This window comes from Antechinus flavipes, chromosome 6, assembly GCF_016432865.1.
Source record: "Antechinus flavipes isolate AdamAnt ecotype Samford, QLD, Australia chromosome 6, AdamAnt_v2, whole genome shotgun sequence".
Lineage (NCBI taxonomy): Eukaryota > Metazoa > Chordata > Mammalia > Dasyuromorphia > Dasyuridae > Antechinus > Antechinus flavipes.
In genome coordinates, this window is record NC_067403.1 from 229,364,935 (window position 1) to 229,387,725 (window position 22,791).

General features: G+C 39.3%; 1 protein-coding gene across 4 annotated transcripts in view; it reads left to right on the top strand.

The window, feature by feature from the left end:
• CD44 (CD44 molecule (Indian blood group)) overlaps positions 1-22,791 on the top strand; it is an 85,554-nt gene that overhangs the window by 14,527 nt on the left and 48,236 nt on the right. For all 4 annotated transcript variants that reach the window (XM_051967536.1, XM_051967535.1, XM_051967533.1 and 1 more), the window contains exon 2: positions 21,802-21,967. In XM_051967536.1, coding sequence (XP_051823496.1) covers positions 21,802-21,967 — 166 coding nt within the window. The remainder of the gene's footprint in view (positions 1-21,801; positions 21,968-22,791) is intronic.

The following is a 22,791-nucleotide window of genomic DNA, read 5'->3' on the forward strand; positions in this document are numbered from 1 at the left end:
CCATTTCATGCCCTTTGGGGATCTGCTGACTGGAGGTTCAAATGGTCACCTCATGAGCTCAGTTCGTGTTTCTGGTTCAAAGTCCCAGCTTCTGCTGAAGGAAACTAGGGATCACACCCAAGTACCACCAGCTGTTCACACTGGGCCTTCATGGAAAGTTGTATGGTGTGGGAGGAAAGGGGAATCTCTGAATTACTGGATAGCCCAAGAGCAATACGAATATAGAATCAGAAGGCATGGGTTTGAAGCTCATGATACCAGTAGAGGCCCTTGGAGAGATTCCATTGTGTTGGTGTGGGAAGAGAACAACAGAATAGAAAATACTAAATTTGTGCCAAATAAATGTAAAGGAAGTTGGGTAGTTGGGAAGCTCTAACAATGTGGGGCATCAGCGGGTACCATTTGAACTGGACCTTGAATGGAACTAAGAGATAAAAGAAGTAAGAAGATTCTTAGAGTCTATTCTAAGTAGGAGGGACAGTCATCAACGCAAAGACAAGAAGGAGATAGACTACAGAATTCAGAGAACATAAAAGTTGGTCAGTTTTGGCTGGAGTGTATGATGGGAAATAAATCTGGGAATATAGAATAGGGGCAAATTGTGAAGAGCTTGAATGTCAAACAAATGAGTTTCCATTTTCTCCTAGAGGGGGTAATGAACCATTGGGCTTCTTAAGAAGAGGTCTGTTTAATTTGCTTAAATTAAAGCATTGTGCTTCATTGGGCCTTAGGAATTATCTCTAGGCTTCAGTTTTTTTGTCTGCAGATTTAGAAGGAAGAACCAGGTGACCTCCAAGGTCTTATCTGGACCTAAGACCTATTTCTACAACCTCATCTCTACTATCTACTATTCTTACTTACTTTTGGAACATTATTTAGACTTACTTTAGCATATGACAAGACTTCTCTGGCCTCTGTTTGCTTCTCTGTAAATTGAGGTGTTTAGACTCAATGATTCCTAAGGTCCATTCCAGCTGTAATAATCTAAAGATCAGCTTCCTCATCTATAAATTGAGAAGATGGGACTATGTTAGTTCAGGACTTTAAGTTCATATCGTGTACATCCCTAGTTATTTATACCTTGATTCCTTCATTAGAATATAAACTCCTTGAAGGCAAGAGTGATTTTGTCCTTTCTTTCTCTCCCAAGCACTTAGCATAATACCTGGTTTTAATAATAAGTGCTTTAAAAATGAATTTAATAAGTGCTTAATAATCGCTTATTGACTGACATATTGGTCATGTGATCCTGGGAGTGTTTGTTTCAGTATCCCTTTCAACGATCCAAAACATTTGCTATGAAGGATGATGATTTTTTCTAGTGTGAAAACCTAGAGGAAATTATTGTGAGACACAGCAATTAATACAGTTAAGATGAGAAACAGGGTATCTATCCTGAATCTAATCAGGAAATTTTCAGATCTTCCTTCTTCATCATTTTCTCCCAACTGTAAACCACAGAAAAATGAAATTATATGGAGAAACACTGATTTTGGAATTCAAATCCTATTTCTTCTGCTTACTACTTGTATGTCCATGGGAAAATTACCTCATCTGCCTGGGTCTCGGTTTCCTCCTCTGTAAACTGAGAGGATTGGAATTCATGCTGTCTAACCTCTCCTCCATCTCTGAATCCTATGATTTTGTGTTTTACCCATGGAGGAGTAAGACAGGGGTTGATAGAAGCATAATTAGCTAATGTCAGTGTTGAGCTTTGAAGATGAAAGAGTTATGAACATATTAATTAGGGCTCTTATCTGGACCTGCAACCTCCTATTTTCAGTCCTCTCTTGACCTCCCAAGTTTGCATAGAGATTTCAGGTCATGAATTAGTCCTACCAGGTACTATTGGCAAAGGATAGGTTCTTCACTCTAACCATGGGTAGAATCCTGGAATTGTAGTCAGGAAGACTCATCTTCCTGAGTTCAAATCTGACCTCTGTTAACTTCCTAATTATGGATCTGGAGTAAGTCACTTTACCCCATTTGCCTCAGTTTCTCTTCTGTAAAACGCATAATGAACTGGAGAAGGGAATGGCAAACCATTTCAGCATAATCCCCCCACTTTCCCAAAAACAGCCAGACCACGACTGAAACAACTGGACAACAAAAACAAATCAGTTCACATGTTCCATCCATCTCTAATTATTATGGCCAAGGCATGAGCCGAAAAGATAAAAGGAGGAAAGGGGTGTGAATGCTTCCCCTTAGCTAGATTACTAGAGATCTTAGATTAAAGACTGGTCACTATGGTTCTCTTAGGGTTTTATCATCTTCTTGTGAAAAACACTGATATAATAATGCCAGTTTTCTCTGGCATGTGGCTATCAGTAGTCATAGGACCCTGGTAAGAAGATAGAGTGGATAGAATGCTAGAGTTGGAATCTGGAAGACCCTTGTTCTTGAATCCCTTACCAATACTAGCTGTGTGATCCTGAGCAAATCACTTAGTTTTCTCAATTGTAAAATTTGTAAAATTAAGAAAATAATAGCACCTCTATCACTGGGTTGTTGTGAGTAACAAATATGGTATTTGTAAAACTCTTTGCTGATCTTAAAGGGTTATATGTTAGCTATTATTCATGTTGATAATACTATTTTCCAAGAATATTATCTCCTCATTGTACACGGTGACCACAAGATTATATGATGATCAATTCTGATGCAAGTGACTGTTTCCAACAATGAGATAATTCAAATCAGTTCCAATAATCTTGTGATGAAGAGAGCCATCTGCACCTGGAGAGAAGACTGTGGGAACTGACTGTGGACCACAACATAGCATTTTCACTCTTTCTGTTGTAGTTTGCTTGCTTTTGTTTTCTTTCTCAGTTTTTTTTCCTTCTTGATCTGATTTTTCTTGTGTAGCAGATAACTATAAATATGTATACACATATTGGATTTAACATATGATTTAACATATATTTTAACATATTTAACATGTATTGGATTATCTGCCATCTAGGGGAGGGGTAGGGGGAAGAAGGGGAAAATTTGGAACCAACATTTTGCAAGGATCAATGTTGAAAAATTACCCATGCATATGTTTTGTAAATAAAAAGCTTTAATAAAAAGAATATTATCTCCTAACCAGACAATAAGTTCCTTGAGGATATGGATTATTTCTTATATCTCTTACATTTCCCTTAGGATCCAACCCAGTAAGTTCTTTAAAAAATATTATTCATTCTACACTGATTGGTTCCTATGCCTTTTTCTCTATGAAAGCTGGCCCCAGGACCAATGAGCTAATGCGTGTGAAATGCATAGATGTTGTGTAATGAGGGTGATAATGATTGTGGTGGTGATGATAATAATAATAATAATGCCTTACATTTCTATAGATCTTTCCCATACATTACTTCAGTTGACCCTCACAATAATCCTGTGAGACATACAGGACAACTATTATTATCTCCAAATTTATGATGAGAAAATTTACTTTCAAGACAGTTGTCATCTTGCCTACGGTCCCAGAGCTAGTAAGTGTCAGAATAAGTACTAGAGTCCAAGTAGGCTTTATTCTCCTCCTCATCCTCATTATTACTTGTCAGGCCATATGCCAGTATGGTGTGATGGAAAGGGTATAGTAATCCTACCCCTCATGGCAGCCTTCAGCTACATCTTTCCTTCACATAATCAGACCGTCTATAAATCACTGAAATGATATTCTTTGGGGAACATATACACTGATTCCCATGATACCCCTTTCCTCCCTAACATTCTCATTGTGGGTAAAGACTCAAAAGCTCACAGATCTAGAAATGAAAATAACCCCAAATCCACCTAGTTCACACCTCCCCTCATTTACAGACAAGATCTATGGTCATACAACCTTAGACTATAAATTTATATTTTTATTGACTATAAAACATTTGAATTTGAACTCAGATCTTCTCCCTTCACTGTACCAAGAAGGCTCAGCATTTAGAATCCAAAGTCCTGACACTCTAGGCCAATGGATCTAAACTTAAAAAAAAAATTGATTACTATATTTCAATATAATTGGTTTTCTTTGCAATCCTATTTTATTCTTTATTTACTTATCCATTTAAAAAGCATTATATCAAGAAAGCTTCACCAGATTGCCAGAAAGACCCATGACATAAAAAGATTAAGGACCCCTGTGATTTAGGCTAAAGCTTCTTAAACTGTAGGTCACAGCTCCATATGGGATCTCATAACGGACTGTGAAGGTTGCAAAATTATGATTTATTATTGATAAATGTTTGATTTTTGTGTATGTATATTTCTGGGATTGTGTAATAATTTCTCAGGCAAAAAGGAGCCACGAGTGGAAAAAGTTTAAGAAGTCCCATGAGTCTAGCCCAAGGGGAGCAGTGTTATTCATTGAATAAAATCACTAGAGAGAACTGGAAGATTCCTCTGGAAGGCTTTAAAATAAAGGGATAACTTTTTCATGTGTCCAGTATGTTTTAAAAATACCCTTACCTAAAGTTAGTGATAGCACACATGCTGTTTTTCAAAGGTCCTTCTTCATGTTAACCCTTTGCTCTGGGGGAAGGAGCCATTAGAACCTCCCCAATTCTGTGATTCAAAGAGAGACTCTATGCTAAAAAGACCCAGACCCAAACCAGGGTGGGGAAATTGTGACTTTTTCCTAGAGTTTTCAAACTTAAGAGTGTCATTTGGCAGGCACATGCAAGGTGCTGGGAAATCTAAAACTAGATAGTTCCTGCCCCTCAAGGAGCTTACATTCTATAGATTTAGATTCCATGCAGTTTAAAAACAAACAAACAAAAAAAAAAAAAAAAAAAACACAGGCCATATTTTTTCTTCTGGCTTTGTTTTCCCTTTGTCTTTCTTCTGCCATCTTTCTTTTGTCTGTGTGGATGATCTAAGAAATGGTGTCTTCCTGTTTCCTTTAAAAGAACAGCCCGAGAAGTTATATGTTTTGTTAGAGCACTCCCTTTCTAAACTGGGCGTGAAAAGTAAAGAAACCTGTTCATCACTGAGAACCGGAGGGGACTTGGTCATGCTTGGGAAGTCTTCTGGAGACGGTGTTTCCAGTTGCACTAACTTTAGTTCCGGCCATCATCCCTTTGCTCTCTGCTGGCAGTCAGCAAGAAGAGCCGTCCATGTGGGTCCCTCCCCTGAGCATGTCAAGAGCAGCCCTCTCGTTTTTTGTTTTTTGTTTTTTTAATAAGTGCTGCCAGACAATCACTAGCCTTTGTCACCCAAAGAATAGGAAAGAGCTCCTCTGTCTCTCTTTGTTTTCTCTTTCCTTATGGAGTAATGACTTGGCCAGTGAAAATCAACAGCCCGTTTTGTAGCTGGCAGACATCCTCTCTTTAAGAAAACAAAAAGCTTTAGAAGATAAAACTCCATGTTTTTTTTTTTTTTTAAATTTATTTGTTTTAATGAGCCTCCCAGGCACTCTTGGCCTAGCTGGAGCTACTGAGTTCGGGGTTGTCTCAGAGGCAGAGAATTAGAAATGTGGGGTTGAGTTTCCGGAGAGCACATTTTTCCGTCCACTTCTAACGTGATTCCTTAGAGTCTGGACAAAGGGAGTGGGAATGAGGATCGCTGGAAGGGGGAAAGGGATGGATGCTTCTCTAATCAGTTCAGAGCAGGCTGCTATTGCACCAGGGTCCCAACTGATCTCCTCCTAGATTTCCACTCTCCCTTACTCCCCTCCTCTCCCACCAGTCACTTTGTGTTGTCAAACCATGATTTAGGACTCGAGGGTTCCTATTCTATATTGTCTTCTATTATACTTCTTAAGTGGATTACTGCCCATAAGATCATAGGAAAAGAGATGGAACCCTTTCAAGCCCCTTACTTTACAGATAAATAAACTGAGGCTCAGAGAAATGATTCCTCATAGGATCCTAAACTGATTCTGCCGTACAGTTAAATCGCCTGCTGATGCATCCTGGAGATTTTCATTCTATTTTTGGGCCAAGCCTTGGCCAATGAGATCATGTTAAATTGAGGAAAGGTTGAAAAATGGGGATGGGGGGAGGGAGAAGGGAAAATTGGCGGGCTGGAGTTGTGACATCCTTATGTGTTTACCCGAGCAACGGTTACCAAGTGTTATAAGCAACTCACGGATGCATCATGAGCCACATTTTTTTTTTAAACTACAGCAGCTGGTAAAAGAAAAAGGGAAAATCCCCTCGAGGTTCTGTCCTTACTTGTTCAATTACAGTAAATCAGCTCCGCTGCCTGTCTGGGCAAATATACTCCTTCCTGCCTCATGAAAAAAAGGGCATGAGAGGAGGGCTCTCAGCCTACAGCAGGTCTCAGGGTGAGGGATGGTGCCACCTGTGACTCAGGGTGGCAGAAGCAGAACTCTGGGAGTGGAAGGGACTTCAGGGCTCCTCAAGTCCAGCCCTTGTGTTTTACAGATGGGGAAGCTGAGGCTCAGGGAATTTCAGTGACTTGTAATCGATCATGTAGGAAATCCAAGAAAGACAAGATGGTGCAGTGGGAAGTGTGCTGCATTTGGTTCCCGAACTGCTCCCTGTATGACATTGGGCAGCCTCAGTTTCCCACATCTGTAAAATGCAAAGGTTGAATAGGGAATCTCTGAGGTTCCTTATATCTCTAGGTCAAGTCTTGCTATCTTTCACAGAAGAAAAATGGGGCTCAGAACTCAACTGCTCCAGTGATTACTCCGGTGATTTGGGGTAAATGGCCTCACTGTTCTGGGGCTCACAGGATCCCCAACTGAAGAAGAAAAGAAGCTTAAGGGCTTGTATCAGTGGTAGGAGTTGGGCTTCTCAAGGAAAGATCCAGGATCCAACATGGCGAGCATTGCTAAGGTGCCTCAAAAGACAGGGAGGATCCCTTGGGGATCCTGGGTCGCTTTCCCCCAAAGGGAACCTGCTAAAAATGGGGATTATATTACTAACCTCATAAGCTGCTTCATGGCTCCCCCAGCCCCTCCTGGAGATCCTTCCAGGTTTCTGGAGGACTTTCAGCAGCTTCATCTACCTCCCTTCCTGGGCAGGGCTCTGGAGTGCAGCTCGGTGAGTGCAGCTGAGGTTTTTAGTTATAAATTGGGTGTTCCTGAGCTCATGAGTGAACTCCTACCCCCGCCCCCTAATTAGCAAATTCCTTTCATAGCAAGACCCTTTTATAGCTTCTTAATAACCCAAACATCCATCCCCTGGTAAGACGGTTTCAGTTGTTCAGTGTGGTCCTTGCTTTGCTGAGTCCCGATAATGGAAGGTCAATAGTTCCAATGTGTGAGATCAATGGGCATTTTAGAAGAGTGTTTACACTATATTCTACCCCAGTCTGCTGGATAAGTGTGCCAAAGTGCCCTGCTTTGATTGCAATGAACGATGGACAAAGGGCTTTTCACTGAGTGTAGATTCTTTAAAGCAGAGCAAGAGGGTCTTAGTGGACCCTGGCCAGATATGTCCACAAGGGAAAGAATCCTCAGATTCTGAGCTTGAAGAATCATGAGGTTGAGACCCTTGGAGACCCCTCGCCTAAGCCCTCTTTTTTTTTTAAACAAATGGGGAAACTGAAGTCCAGAATATTATAATCAAAAACATAATTTTTATGTAAATAAAAGGTCAAAAAAGAGTACATAAAGGAAATCTACCACCCTGTTGTGACAGAAGCAACAGTATTGCATCTGGAGGCACCAGCCCTAGATTGCTACTTTCTTAAGTGGGTCATTTTTCTTGACCTCAGTTTTCTCATCTGCAAGATTAGGGAGGTATCCTCTCATCCCAGAACCAGAGGACCTGCAGTCTCTGGATCTCCTCTCTTGCTCCTGTGCTTTGGGCTCCCTTCCCTCTTGGGCTTTAAGGTGGGCTACAACGCTTTGATGGTTTGAAGCTTGTCTCGTCCAGAAGGAAGTGGCCAGAGTGCCTGTACCTGCCTTGCATGCAGCTCTCCAAGATCCCCGGGCCTGTTCTCCAGACCCTAGGTCACCACGTAGAGAAGAGCCCATCTGGTATTGCTCAGCAGCTCTTCAAAGGGGGATTGTCTCATCGGCAAAGAATGGCCCTGTTGGCCAAAGCTCGTGGCGGGAGCACAGGCGTTGTTTACAGTAACCCTGTAGGACCCTCTCCGAGGCAATCTCAGCTCCACCGAGATGCTCTTTACAGAAAATGGTCCCTCCTGCACTCTCCCCCTGCCATCCCCGGCCCTCAGTGGCTGCCCGGTTCTCCAAGGGAATGCACCTTTTATAGAGCCGCTAATCACCCAGTGCTCCCCATTCTCCCGCCCTTTTGCTTTTCTCATTTCCCCTTTGTGGGCCTGCCTGCTCCTATCTGATGAATGAAGCCTATTCCTAGCACAAGCCATGCTACGGAAATGGGATCCTCCAAAAGCACAGGGGGGAGGGACTCAGCTGGGCTTGTCTGGCTGGACCGTAACTTAGAAGGAGGGTGGGGGGAGAAGGAGGAGGGAGGATGAGAGGCAGAAGGAGAGAGAGAAAGAGACAGAGAGACAGACAGACAGATAGAGAGACAGAAACAGAGAGAAAGAGACAGAAACAGAGGGAGAGACACAGAGAGAGACAGAGAGAAAGAGACAGAGAGGGAGAAGGAGAGAGAGAGAAAGAGACATAGAGAGAAATAGAGACAGAAAGAGAAAGACAGAGAGAGATAGAGATAGAGACAGAGAGAGAGAGAAAAAAGATAGAAAGACACACAGAGAGAAAGAAAGACACAGAGAAAGAGAAAAAGACAGAGAGAAAGAGACAGAGAGAGAAACACAGAAACAAAGAGAGATACAGAGAGAGACACACTGAGAAACAGAGACAGAGAGATAGAGACAGAGAGACACACAGAGACAGAGAGAGAAAAAAAAAGAGAAAGAGAAAGAGAGGAAGAGAGGGAAAAGAGACAGAGGCACAGAGAGACGGAGACACAGAGAGAGGGAGACAGGGAGAAGAAAAGGAAGAGAAAGAGAAAGAGGGAGAGGGAGAGGAGACTCTCCACAGTCCCCCAGCTATCATCTATCCTGGACTGAGCACAACAGGCCTGTTTCCTACCTGATGCTGAAGGCTGCATCTCTCTTACTGCAAAACAAGATCACTGTAGCTTTCCTAATCACACATGATAGTATTAGCTCATCCTGGGCTTTTAGTCCGTGAGACTGTCAGAATTGTTTCAGACGAACTGCTGTCTCCCTCATCTTGTCCCCATGTTCTAGTGAATCAAACACTGGACTGTGGGTCAGGAACATCTACTAGGTGTATGAGCCTGAGTCAGTGTTTTTACTTTTTTGGCTCAGTCTCCTCGTCTGTACAATGGACATTATACAATCCCTCCCAGGTATATGTTACATCTGGGGGATAATAAGCTAAGCTACATGTGCATTTGACATAATTTATTCTTTGCTATATTATACTGAATGCACTTCCATATTTTCTTATGCTCCAAGATCACAATTCTGAATATCACTTGTCATTTATTCCACTATTGTATTTTTTAACATTATGAGCTGTGTGGCTCCCAGAGCCAAGGCTATATGTGTTGTTTCCCCCCAAATGGATGTGATCATTCCCGATCTTTACCATGAACTCACTGGCGGCTTACTATTCCGGCAAGACAATAGTCTCAGGTTCTTACCAAGCCTAAAGCATGTCGGAGAATGGAATAACTCGGTAGTAAGGTATCCATTGCGAGAGGTTTCCCTTCCATGGAGGATAATTTTATAGAGGAAATTCCTACTTTGGTTTGTGACTCCTTGGGTCAATTCCAATTCTTGGAGTCTCTGGTTCTGTGGTTTCCAGATTAGCAAACACTGATTGTGACTTGGATAGAACAGCTGTTCCTGGTCTTAAGTCATTTCCATTTCCATGGTCCTGGCAATCATATTTCTAATGCTTCTATTAGTAAGGCTGGGCCCAAGGCTGACAAATAGACCTTTTTCCTTGGGTGCACAGAAGGTGAAGTTTTATTCCTACTCAGTCAAGAAAGCCCCATATCCCTTCGCCAGGTTGGCCCTGTCGCAACACCCAAAGGGAATAAATAGGTCTTGATGGACAGTAGGTGACTTGAGTTGACCCCTTGCTCTGGGACTGCTATAGCTTTTTAAGCAGTAGGAGATATAGAATTCAGAGGAATTCCTCTTTTTTTTTTTTTAGCTGATCTCTGATAAGTATCTTTGCAAATGGCAGAAGTGCACAAGACATGAGCGGTTTGGCTAGCTATGAGTTTCCATTCATTTTGAGGAACTTGAAAGGCAAATACAATAGTCTTTCTTCAACAAAGCCCATTGAAAGCTGCTCTCCCGGCCTTTAGACTTCTTGCATGAATGGGCTGTCCTTAGAAGCAGAAAGTTCCATCTGGGCGGTCCCAGCTGAACACAAAACAGGGGGAAAAAAAGAAAAGACTTTTGCATGAGTCGGGGACTTGAGCTGGATGGAAACTCGTCAAAAATGCATTCCCCTGGGCTGGCATTTGAGGCATGCACTGGCTCCTCCGGATGAGCTATCGTGGAAGGAAGAGACGTGAACTACAAATCCACTGTTAGCTCTGAGAACGTCCAATTTAGGCTGATTCCCCAAATCGGCTGGTGGGGATTAAAACAACAAGGGCAGCCCACAAATCCCCCTTTGCCCATGTGCTGCCCTCAGTTATTGGTACAACTTTATATTCTCTTCACTATGGTAGAAAGATCATAGCCTGGGCTTGGTCTCAGAAGAACTGGATTCTAGTCTGTCAGAATATATATCTATATCTATCTATATATGTATGTTTATATATGTATATATACATATATACACACATATGTACACCCCTATATATACACACATATATATACATATACATATATATGTATATATGTATGTATATGTGTGTGAATATATATATACACCAGGCACTGTGCTAAGTGTTAGATATACAAAGAAAGGCCCCCTGGGAGCTCATATTCCTGGTTCCCAAATGTAAAAAGCATATAATTCAGTTCAACATTTACTAAATGTTTATTATGCACAAAGAAAAGTCTTTGTCTCTGAGGACAAAAACAGGGAAGCCTTACATTCCCCGTGGGCCTCTTCAGGGAATTGTGAAAGGAGAATATTGGGATCTTGAGAGCTTTGCACAAACCAGAGCCAGAGGATGGCAGAATACAACTGAAAGGGGAGCAGATTTTAACTGGGAGGTCTAGGGTTCAAATTCTGACTCTGCTAATTATCTGGATGACTTTATGTGAGTCACTTCTCCCCAGCACTTAATTTCCTTATCTGTAAAATCTTTTCCTTTTGGAAGCCTCCAGCGGGGCTTGAAGATCCCTTGTCATTTGGAATCTATGATCATTTTGTCCCTAGGGTCAGGAGCTGATCCACAAAAATATAACCCTAGAGTTCTTTCTACTATTATATGAAACTTTTGGCCTTAGGGTTTGGGGTAACTGTGGGGATGAAAATTTCTTCCAAATAAGAGGGATGCTAAGCTCTATAGGGGCTGGTTCAGTTGCTGACTGCAAGGCTTTCGATAAGTAAAAGCTTTCCTTGGTTCCAGTTTGTGTCTCTGTAAAATGGAGATTATTATACAATAATTGTTGGATGTAAAATGGAGATTTTATGCAATAATTATTTTATATAAAATGGGGATTACGTAGTGCAGTAGATAGAGCACTGGCCCTGGAGTCAGAAGGATGTGAATTCAAATCCAATCTCAGACACTTACTAGCTGTATGATCTTGGGCAAGTCACTGTTTGTCTCAGTTTCCTCAAATGTAAAATGAGCTAGAGAAGGGAAGTATCTTTGTCCAAAAAAAACAAACAAAAAAAAACCAAATGAGGTCACAGAGTTAAGACATGACTGAAAAACAAGTGAACAGCAACAGCTCCAAAGTGTACTTCTTCTATGGGATGATTTAGGAGATTATCTATATGCAGAATTTAAATTGATGTAGACTTTAAGTTACTAATCCAATCAAGAATTGAAAAATTCAATGATTGGGTAAATGCTTATAAAGTACTTATCATCTATATATGATAATCATGAACACACTACCTGCCATGGCAGGTGCTAAATGAAAGTTTACTGATTATTAAATGACATCCAGCATAACTAAATTTGGGGAACAGATCTGGATGTGGTCTTCTGTCAGATCTTCTGACTATAGACTGTGCTCTTTCTATTATATCATATATATTATATTAGACAAAAATATATTATATCTTCCTATTATATATATCTATTATATCTTAAGTGACTTATCCATGGTCTCCAGCTGTTATGTGTTGGGCAAGACTTGAGTCCAAGCCTTCTGTCCCCAAGACTGATGATAATACCCTTATATATATACATCTTTAGAATAAATTGAATTTTTTTAGTAAAAGATTTAAATTTTACCTTGGAATAACTGGCATTCACCCCACCCTTGGTTTCCTCCATTGCTTCCCTGAAGGTAACTCATGGCCAGGAATAGAGAGAGAGGGCACAATTATGGAATAAACTCCTTAATTAATTAGGAGACACAGCTCTGACCAATCATGTAGAAAAGTACTAACCAGAAAGCTTCTTCGTGCCAAGAAGTACACTGTCTGCCTGGGTCTCTGAAATCTAATTTTTTTTGGGTCAAGTTGCCACATCCGGGGTTCATGATCATCAATCTGCTACTCTCAGAAGAACCCCTCAAAAAAGATTGAGAGAGGAAGTTGCTATGAGCTTCCTGATCTCCATGGTGACAAACAACCCTATACATTGTGGTTTTCCCCCAACTGTCTTCCTTGGGGCCTTGGTGTCCAAAAGGCTTTTGACTTCAAAGGCTCCTTCAGAAGTGAGACAATCCCCCTCTCAGCCTGTATCTGGTTGCCTTTCAGGCCCCTCAGCCTGCTGGGGTGAGGGGGTGAATAAAGCTGGTGGTCCCAGGATAGGGGAAGAGCAAAGACTGGGTTACACTTCACACTTGCCAAGGGCACAGCATCCATCCATCCTGTCAGGCTGACCCAGGCTCAAGGTCCTGTAGGTCTGAAAACAATTACTTGGGTAATCCAAATGGAAATACTTGTTTTATTCTATAAAGTAAAAAAAGAAGCAACAAAGAGATTCAGTATTTCCAATTCCAGTCTAATTAGTTGGGGGTAGAGTCTCCAGGAAGACCGGACTTTTTAAGAAATTGGTGGCGGTTTTTTCAGATTATCTGAAGAGATAATATCTCTTAAGAAGGGGGAAGAGGCTCCAGGAGATAAAGGCTCTGTGTAGAGTTATGTGTGGTCATTTACCATACTTATTCAATCTTTAACTTTTGGGGGGGCACTATTCTTATGGATGGAGTGAGTCATACAAGACTCATGGGATGCACCAGCAATCCCGTCCTAGCGTGTGATTTCTCTGCCCCGGCTCAAAAACCATTGCCAGACAATGCATTCTTTCACACAAGTCAGTCATATGGGTTTCCTTCCGGGGGTGAGAAGCAGGGGGACTACTATAAACTCCAGAGGCCTTCTGGGTAGATGGAATGGTGATTGAAGAAGCAGAGTAAAGGCCAGAGCAGATAGATGTTTTCGATTGAAAATGTTTATTCTTTGGAGACATTCTTAGAATCAAAGATTTCAAAACGGTAGGGCTTTGGTCCTAAAATCCTTAATTTATAGATGAGGAAAATGAATTCCAAAGGATTGAGTAATTTACCCAAAGCATCAGGGATGAGATTCTATCCCAAGGATTCAAATCCTGTTTCTATCATTTAAATAAGGGAGTTGATTGAACCAGAAACCCTCTCAGATTTTACTCCCAGCTTCATATTACTTTTAAGGGCAGATAGGTAAATCATCCAGTTGCCCTCAAAGTATGTTATCTTCCTTAGTTTCAGTTCAGCCTCAGATACTTCTTGGTGGTGTGACCTTGGGCAAGTCACTTTACCCTGCTTGCCTCAGTTTCCTCCTTTGTAAAATGAGCGGTAGAAGGAAGTGGCAAACCATTCCACTATCTTTGCCAGGAAAACCTTAAATGGATTTACCAAGAATTGGATATGACTGAACACATACGACTTTACAACTTTAAAGTAAAAACAAGGGAGCTATTATACCCAAATAAAATGAATTCCAAACACCGATCTTCTGAGCAGTAAACAAACATTCACCAAAGTATTGTCTTAAGGGAAAACGACAAGAGAGAATTAGGTATTGTTTTATATTGGAAAGAGCACTGGATACAGAGGAAGAAAGACTAAACTTCAGGTTCTATTTCTAAAACTTGCTACTTGTGTGACATTGGCAAATCAACTTCATCTCTGGAATTTTTGCTCATTCTTGACCACAAATCTAGTGTTCTTGTTAATTAGCCAAGAAAGGAATGCCTTTTTCTATGGATCAGAGGCCAAAGATTTAAGCTTTTTTTTTTTTTTTTGGAAAAAAACAACTTGACCTAAATGTAGTGGAAATCGCCCTGAATCTGGGAAATCCAAGCTCTGGGACATGTTGTTCCTCCCTGTAGAGGGTAAACTCCCTGAGGGCAGATGCTCTTATTTTTATCACTTTCTTCTCAGTGTCTATTAAACTAGAATAAGGTACATAACAGGGACTAAAAATATGCTTGTTGCATGCATAAATGTGTCTCAGCTCTGCCCATGACTTAATACATAAACTTGGGCATGTGTCTCATTTTTCTGGACTAACCTGTTTTCTCTTTGGAAAAAGGGCTGAGCAAGATTACTCCTTATGTCCTTTCCAATTCTAAAGTTTTCAAAAGAAGCAGCTTTGGTTGAATTTGTTTTGCAAACTATACTTTTACTCTGTTTCTTCAACTTATTTTTGGTACAATAACCAACCAAGCTGGGTTCTTATGTTGTGTACTCTTTGGTTCAGGATATGAGCTCAGCAAATTTCATTCAGTCGGGCAACAAGTATTTCTTAAGCACTTATTACATATATGCCAAATGCTAGGCTAATTGCTGTGGATATAGAGACCAACTTCTTAAACTGTGGGTCAAGACCCCATATGAAGGATTGTCACTGAATGTGAGGGTCATGAAATTTGACCCATAAATTAATGTTTAATTTGCATATCTATTTTATAAGGGTCTGTAAAAATTTATCAGGAGAAAGGAATTGTGGGGAAAAGTTTAAGAAGTCCTGATATAAATTGAGAAAAGCTGTAGAATTCGGATTTTTTAAAAAAATGATAAATTATCATAAAAGTGAATATAGACAATTTGAAAATCTTTCTTGTCCTACAGCTCAACCTCCCCTTCCCCCTCCCCCCCAATTTCTCTTCTATAATCTATGGCCTTGGGATCTGGATCCAAATGAACTGAGGTCTGGGGAAATTAAGCTCAATGTCCCCCGTACAGATGTAGCACAGTTGTATCCGAGCTTCTCTTCTAAACCTTAAAGTATTTAGTAATTATTAGTTGTTATTGCTATTGTCAAATAAGCCCCTCAAAAGATCTTTAGCTTCAAACCTCTCAAATATTCCAGGACCTTTTATTGTTTAGAAATGATGCTTATTATCTCTCAAGAAGACGTCGGTTTATTGCTTTTCATTTTTCTGGAAGGAGCTTTGATAATTGTATTAATAAAAGAGGCAAATACATATCAAGATAGTTTTCAACATTCATTTTTTGTAAAATTTTATGCTCTAAATTTTTCTCTGTTCCTCCTTTAACTCTCCCCTCCTCAAGACAGCAAGCAATCTTTGATATAGGTTAAATATGTGCATCCCTTTTAAATATATACCTGTCAAATCATAGAACTTTTAAGGGTTAGAAAGGTCCTTCAAGTCCAACCTTCCACCCACTGTTAGCTTTATCACTATCACTGTGATCTTGGTCAAGTCATAATCATTCTCTTTCTCACTTTTCTCTTTAAAAAAGGACTATATTATATTATATAATAAGTGATATTATGTAATATGGAGATAATATATCAGAGAATCTGCACGGTGATTGGGAGTGGTGGTGAGGGAAAGGGTCTTGTTGCCTCCTCTTTTTATTTATAAGAACCAAAGGACAAAAGTCATGAAAGACAAGGAGGGAAATTCCCTCACTCTAAACTCTCCCCCCACACCTAATTTCTTCCTGACTTACTTTATAGATATATTTTTTATTTGTTTGTTTCTGGACTAAATCTGAGATTTAATTGATCTAGGGAATTCCCAGTGATGAAATTTCCCTTATCCATGATCTCTTACCCTGCTGCCACAGATTGTCACTTGTTCCAAAATTTAGGGTTTTAATGAATCACCTGCTATCACTGAGAGGTTCAGCGTTTCACAACCATTGTGTATCAAAGGTGAGACTTAGCCTCCAAGACTGGGGACATTGTGTTTACTACACCATGCTGTCTCTCACATATATGTTGTAGATGATTTATTTGGAGTGCCATAAATGTTATGAAGCATTCTACCAATAGAAGGCATTCTAATCCCAACCTTTTTTCATCCATAAAGGCAGTATTCTGTCATAGGTGGAATTTTGGGTCTAAATTCATGAAAGACTAGAGTTTAAATATTGGCTCTGAGAGTTGTTAGCTATTGACTTTGGACAAGTCATTTAAACTCTGTTTATCCCTGGAAACTCCCTAGGATTCCTCTAATAAACTGAGAACAGTTATCTGTACTTGATGGGAGTTTTTTTCCTGATGAAATCACAGATCCTTCTCATACATTTCTATACAAAAACAGTTAAAATCACAAAATCATTTGAACCTTATCTTGGTCTATAACTAGTTTCTGCTAAACCATTTTCTAGTTTTTCCAGTAGTCTTTGTCAAATAATAAGTTTTTGTTCCAAAAGCCTGGATCTTTGGGTTTAGTATATAATAGATTACTATGATCATTTATTACTGCATCTTATGAGCCTAATCTGTTCCACTGATCCACCACTCTATTTCTTAGCCAGTTTAGCAGATTGTTTGGATAATTGCCACTTCATGATATAGTTTGAGATCAGGTATATCCAGATAATTTTCTTTTACATTTTTTTTTCATTGTTTATCCTGATACGTCCTTGACTTTTTGTTCTTCTAGATGAATTTTTAGGACTTTTTTCTTGCTATATATAAAATAACTTTTGATAGTTTGACTGAATATATAGTTAATCTAGGTAAAATTTTCATTTTTATTATTTTGGCTTAGTGTATCTATGAACAATTAATATTTTTCCAGTTGTTTAGATCTGACTTTATTTGTATAGAAATTGTTTTGTAGTTATGTTCATATCAGGTGAGTTCAGTTGCATTAAACATAAATAAATTTCTCAAATAGGAATGGGTTACCTAGGGGGAAATAGGCTTCCCTCATTGAGTTCATCAAGCCAAGGCCGGATATTTACCTGCCAAATAAATTATAGGGGGGAATTCTCATTCATGTGCAGGACAGAGAGTTCAGTACTCAGACCCCTGAGGTCTTTTTGGGTTGGAATTCTAGAATTCTGTGGCTATAATTCCACCAGTTAACTTCCCCTTGGCATACATTCAGGATGTATACCAAACTGTGTTTCAGCAAATATTCTTGCTGAACTTTGGGGAGCATGTTATGTCATGCAAATTGGAACTGTTCCAATTGCTGTTCCAATTGCTGAGTTAGGATTCAAAGGCTAACCTTTTGGTGAGCCTGGAGTTCAGGGCAAATGATAAGAAATTTGATGAGATGACAGCTTCATGGACCCTCAAGCTTATTATTTCACATCATCCTTAATGTTACAGGAATTGTTTTCCATCTTTTTCTGACCTGTAACTAGCTTCTTTCCTAAACTATGGGAAATAATGTAGATAAAGGCATGGAGGTGGGAAAGTACGAAGGATATACATACAAGAAAGGTCAAGTTTGGTTTGAGCTTAGAATAATACAAGACAGTGTCTTGGGAAGGGAGGATCTTGGGAAGGTTCCAAATTGGCTAGAATCTTAAACTCCAGGTAGGCAAATCTGACATTTAATCTAAAGACCAAGAAGGGAATCTGTCTGCAGAATTTTGAGCAGAGGAGGGATGCCACCAGATCTGAACTTTAGATTTCAAAAGGATTGCTCAACGATACATTTTCATCAGATATTTTTACCTTGTGCACGGCTTACCTCATTAAGAGAATACATTAAAAAAGTGAAAAGACATTTTGAGACCAAAGTTCTCATTAAAACAGTGGGACACTTTCCAGATATAATCAAAAAAGATGAAAGATTCTAAATTGGTTTATTTTCTTGAAGCTGCATTTCGGGTTCCTTATCCTGACTTCAGAACCAAGCCCATCATCCTTATTTGCTTTTATCAGACAGTGCTGACAAGTTGTTGGGGCCCACAGCCATAATCTGTGTTAATGAGAATTATCTCTGTGGTTATTTAGTGATTTTTGTAAGCACCATCCCCAATCACTCAGAAAGATGAATAAATAAGTGAAAAAAACTTTAATCACTTACTAGGTGAAAAGCACCGTGCTAGCCACTGGCAATAAAAATAGAAAAGCCAAGTAATATCTATTCTCAAAGGGCTTACATTCTAATGGAGGAAAAAATAAATTGTAATAATGGAGATGACAGTAACAAGAACAAGCATTTATGCAGCATTTGAAGGTTTGCAAAGTGCTTTACAAATGTTATCTCATTTGATCCTTAGAAGATAAGTGGTATTATTAAGCCCACTTTACAGGGAAAAAACTGAGGCAAATAAGATGACTTACTCAGCTACTAAGGGTCTGAAGTTAGATTTGAACTCATCTTTCTGAATTTCTATCTAGTAGCTCTTGCTACTGTTTTTGCTGCAAAATAGATGGAAATGCTCCATAGCTATGAGAATATAGAGGCAAATCATATGGGAATATATTTTCTTTCATGTCATTTCAATTAATATTCATATTTCTCTTTCCTAATATTGTCAGTTGAGTAGAGGGAGGGAATAGCTCTTGGTTCTGAATGATCTGGTGAGGAAGCTTAGGGTTGGGTTAGGGTTATCTCTGGGATGAGTTTGGGGGTTGGGCATTACGGATAGCCAGAAGCATGGGAATAATAACTTTCTTCTTCTTTTCCTCCTAATCCTATTGTCTTAACCCAGTATACCTTTCCTGTGAAAAGTAGGAAAGGCAATTGATTGAGGCAGTCGACCAGAATGGTTTCTAACTATAGAATTACCTTCAGCTTTCTCCTCTAGATCAAGGACTGAGTGCTATCTATCTAATTAGTGTCAGGTGTGAACTCAAGTTCAAAATGAAAAACAAACAAAAAAGGATAGAACATAGAGTATCAGGGCTGGGAGAGACTTTGGGGATAGCATCTAATCCAACCTTTAATTTTAGAGATGAGAAAACTGAGCACCAGAGAAAGTAAAAATCTTATATAGTTAGTGTGTAGAGAAGGAAATTTAGCCTAAATTTGGAAAGGGGCTGGAGAGAGGGCTGTTGGAATAGAAAAGACAGAAAATGGACAGAGGAACTTGATATATTTTTCAAAGTAGGTGAAAATCTATGTTTCTGAGCTCAAGTGAGAAGTGCTTCATCCCTGTGGGTGTTTTGTGATTCCCATGCGTTATTTTAATCACTTCACCTTTCTCTGTCTGAGGTTACTCATCTGTAAATTGGGGATAATATGCTACCTGAGGAATAATGAGGTTATTTAATAATTAAGGTTCTTGAAGTCTTCAGAGATTGCGATATAAGATCAAGTATAACAGTATAATTTTCTGCTGCTCGTTGAGACTACAGATTAATTTCTGCAAAACTCCTAAGAAGTCTTGTGTGCATTTCCACATCACACACTAATTACAGAATTTTTTATCTCTTAACATGTCAGCTAGACTTCGGTCTTTTGGTCAGCTATTCTATGGGTCATTTGGCCATAAAAGCAGACCGCTTATCTTGGAAATGCTCAGATCAGTGTTTGATGCCTTCCGTTTTCTAGTAAGGGTTGGGGGGTAATGCCCCTGCAATCTGGCAAATCTGTGCAAAAATTTTTGGCCCTCCCTTCATATCAGAGAAGAAGTCTAAATTTTTTCTTTTTCTTTTATGGGACATTGATATTATACTATACATATATTTTATGCATTTCTGAGTTTCTAAACTTTTTTTTTGTTGTTGACAGCTTGTTGTCAAAATCTCCTCAAATAACCATTTAATTTCTCATGTTATAAAATATCAAAACCACGATGGGGAAAGTCTCAGTGTGAAAGGGATTATTGTAATTGATAGTTGACCAACGTGGTTTCATTCATTCATTCAATGACTGAAATGAAGGTGAATTTTAAAGCTCTGAGTGACTTGTCAAAATCTCACATTTGAAATCAGAACCAGAATTGAAGAATCAAAGAAATGATCTGAAAAGGATTAGAGCGGACATCCAGTTCAATCCCCATATGAATAGAAACTCAGTCTACATCATGCTTGACAAATGGACATTCTTCTCTTCCTCCCTTCTTCCTTTCCTCTTTCCCTTCCTTTCTCATCCCACCTTTCCTTTTCCTCCTTCTCTCCTTTCTCTTTTTCCTCCTTTTCCCCCTTTCCCCTTCTTTTCCCATTCCTGCTTTCTCTTTCCTCTCATTTTTTTCTTCCTCCTTTCTTCCCTTCCTCTTTACCTTCCTTTTCATTCCTCTTTCCCTTTTCTTCCCTTTCTCCTTTCTCCCTCCCTTTTTACCTCTAGAGGCAGCCTTTCCTACTTTTATTTGGCTGTCATTGTTACAAAGTCCTTCTTTGTGTTCAATATAAATTTACCTCTTTGCCTCATTGCTACCTGGCTCTGGGAGTAAGTTTTGGGGCCTGACAGAACAAATCTAATATTTTCTATATGACATATATTCAAATATAGCTTTTGTGCCCCAATCCCCAAGTCTCTTTTCCGGCCCAAAAATCTAATTTTAAGAACTTTTATTATCAAAGTCAAACAAAGCTTCAGAAGACCAGTCTTGGGGCATCCTTCAGGTCTATGCAATAGCTAGGTATCAGGGGTCACTCACTCAGAGGTTTTAAGAACAAGATTGCTTTGCCTTATGTTTTCCTAAAATCAGACCCTATGTGATGGTGCTTTGGGGGGCTTTGCTTGTACTACAGTGGAAAGAGAACTCAGCCATGAATATTCAAGCTATGATTGAGTCCCATATTTCTGTGGGACACTGGGCAAAGCACTGTATCTTGACAAATCTCTGTCTTTTCATCTTTAAAATGGGGATGATAAAATTGGCTCTTCCTCAGAACTGACACTCCATCCCTTGCTTTTTCACTTGATCCCATATAGTTAAAATACTATCAACTTAACCCATGTGTCTAACCCTCTGTTTCTTGGGATCCTTAGTTTCTTTCAAAACTCAGGTCAAGCTTTTACATGAAACCTTTCCCAACCCTGCCTACCTGCCTTGTATTTCGTTGAACTGCCTTGTATTCACTTTATATATATTCTGTATAAACTTGTATATGTACATATTATTTTCATCATTAAGATGTAAGCTTCTTGAGGGCAGGGACTGTTTCACTTTTATCTTTATATCTCTTCAGTATTTAACGCGTCTGGCACATATTAATTATTTATTAAATTCCTGTTAATTATTTAAATGTTTTATAAGCTTTTAAACACTATAGAAATGTATTGCATTTCTATGCATTTTTTTATAAATTTTTTTTAATAAAATGTTGCTAAAATTCAATGTAATATGGTAATGCTATATTATATTAATATGCCATGTTATATTAATATATTATAATAATTACATCATAATAATATATAAATATTATATTGATGTATTCTATTATGTAATTAACATGTATTATATAATTTATAGTAAATGTCAATATAATGTGTTATAAATTAATTTAATATAAATTATAAATTATAGTTTCAAGACTAAGTTAATTTTGATGGCCTAAGATTCTGTAGATTATTATCCTTTAAGTGGGACTAACTAATAAATTGATTTTTCTTCCTTTCCTTTTTCAACCAACAGAACTGAATATTACCTGCAGATTTGCAGGGGTTTATCACGTTGAGAAAAATGGCCGATACAGTATTTCTCGAACAGAGGCTGCTGACCTTTGTAAGGCTTTTAATAGCACCCTTCCTACCCTGGCACAGATGGAGCAAGCATTGAGCGTCGGGTTTGAGACTTGCAGGTAATGATGACTATAATAAAAATATTAATTATGTGTTATTATACCCATTTTATAGATCAGGAAACTAAGCTTCTGAGAAGTGAGGTTGCTTGTCTTAACTCAGGTAGCATATGGCTAGTAAATAGTGGAGGCAGGGCTTTTACCCCCAGTCTTCTGACTTTCAAAGCTCCTTCCAACTGCAAAGGGGGCAGTTTCCCTGAGGGAAAAAAGGGGGTTAGTCATTGGAGGGCTGGCTGTACATGAGGTGTGGGGAGGTTGGGAGGGTCAGAATGACAGCTGGATGGGCATTTTCTTGAAGACTCTGATCCACCTATTAATTTGTCAAAGTAAATTTGAAACTGGTGTGACAACTGGAATTTAGTCGGCTTAGTTTTCTGTGAATCATAGAGAGGGGAGGCCTAGAGAGGCCATCCAGTCACTGCCTGTTCAGGGCTGAAATGCTTCCCAGCTTGCTCCTGCCTTTGAACAGGATCCCAATAGAATTGTTTGAGCCACAAGAAAGCAATAAATAGTAGTGTTTGAGATCGATATGTGGTTCATACTCTAGGATTTGAATGTCAAGAACCCTTTATTTTTCTTCTTGTTTTACCATAAATCTTCCTCTTCCTTCCTTCCTTCTTTCCTTCCTTCCTTCTTCCTTCCCTCTCACCTTCATTCTTTCCCTCCCACCTCTTTCCTACCTTTTTCCTCCCTCCCTCCCTCTCTCCTTTCCTCCTTCCTTCTTTCCCTTGCCTTCTTCCTTCCTTTTCTTTTTTCTTTATTTGTTCCAATCTGGAAAGGAAAACAAAATATCTTTTACAATTTTTTTTTTTTACAAGATACTA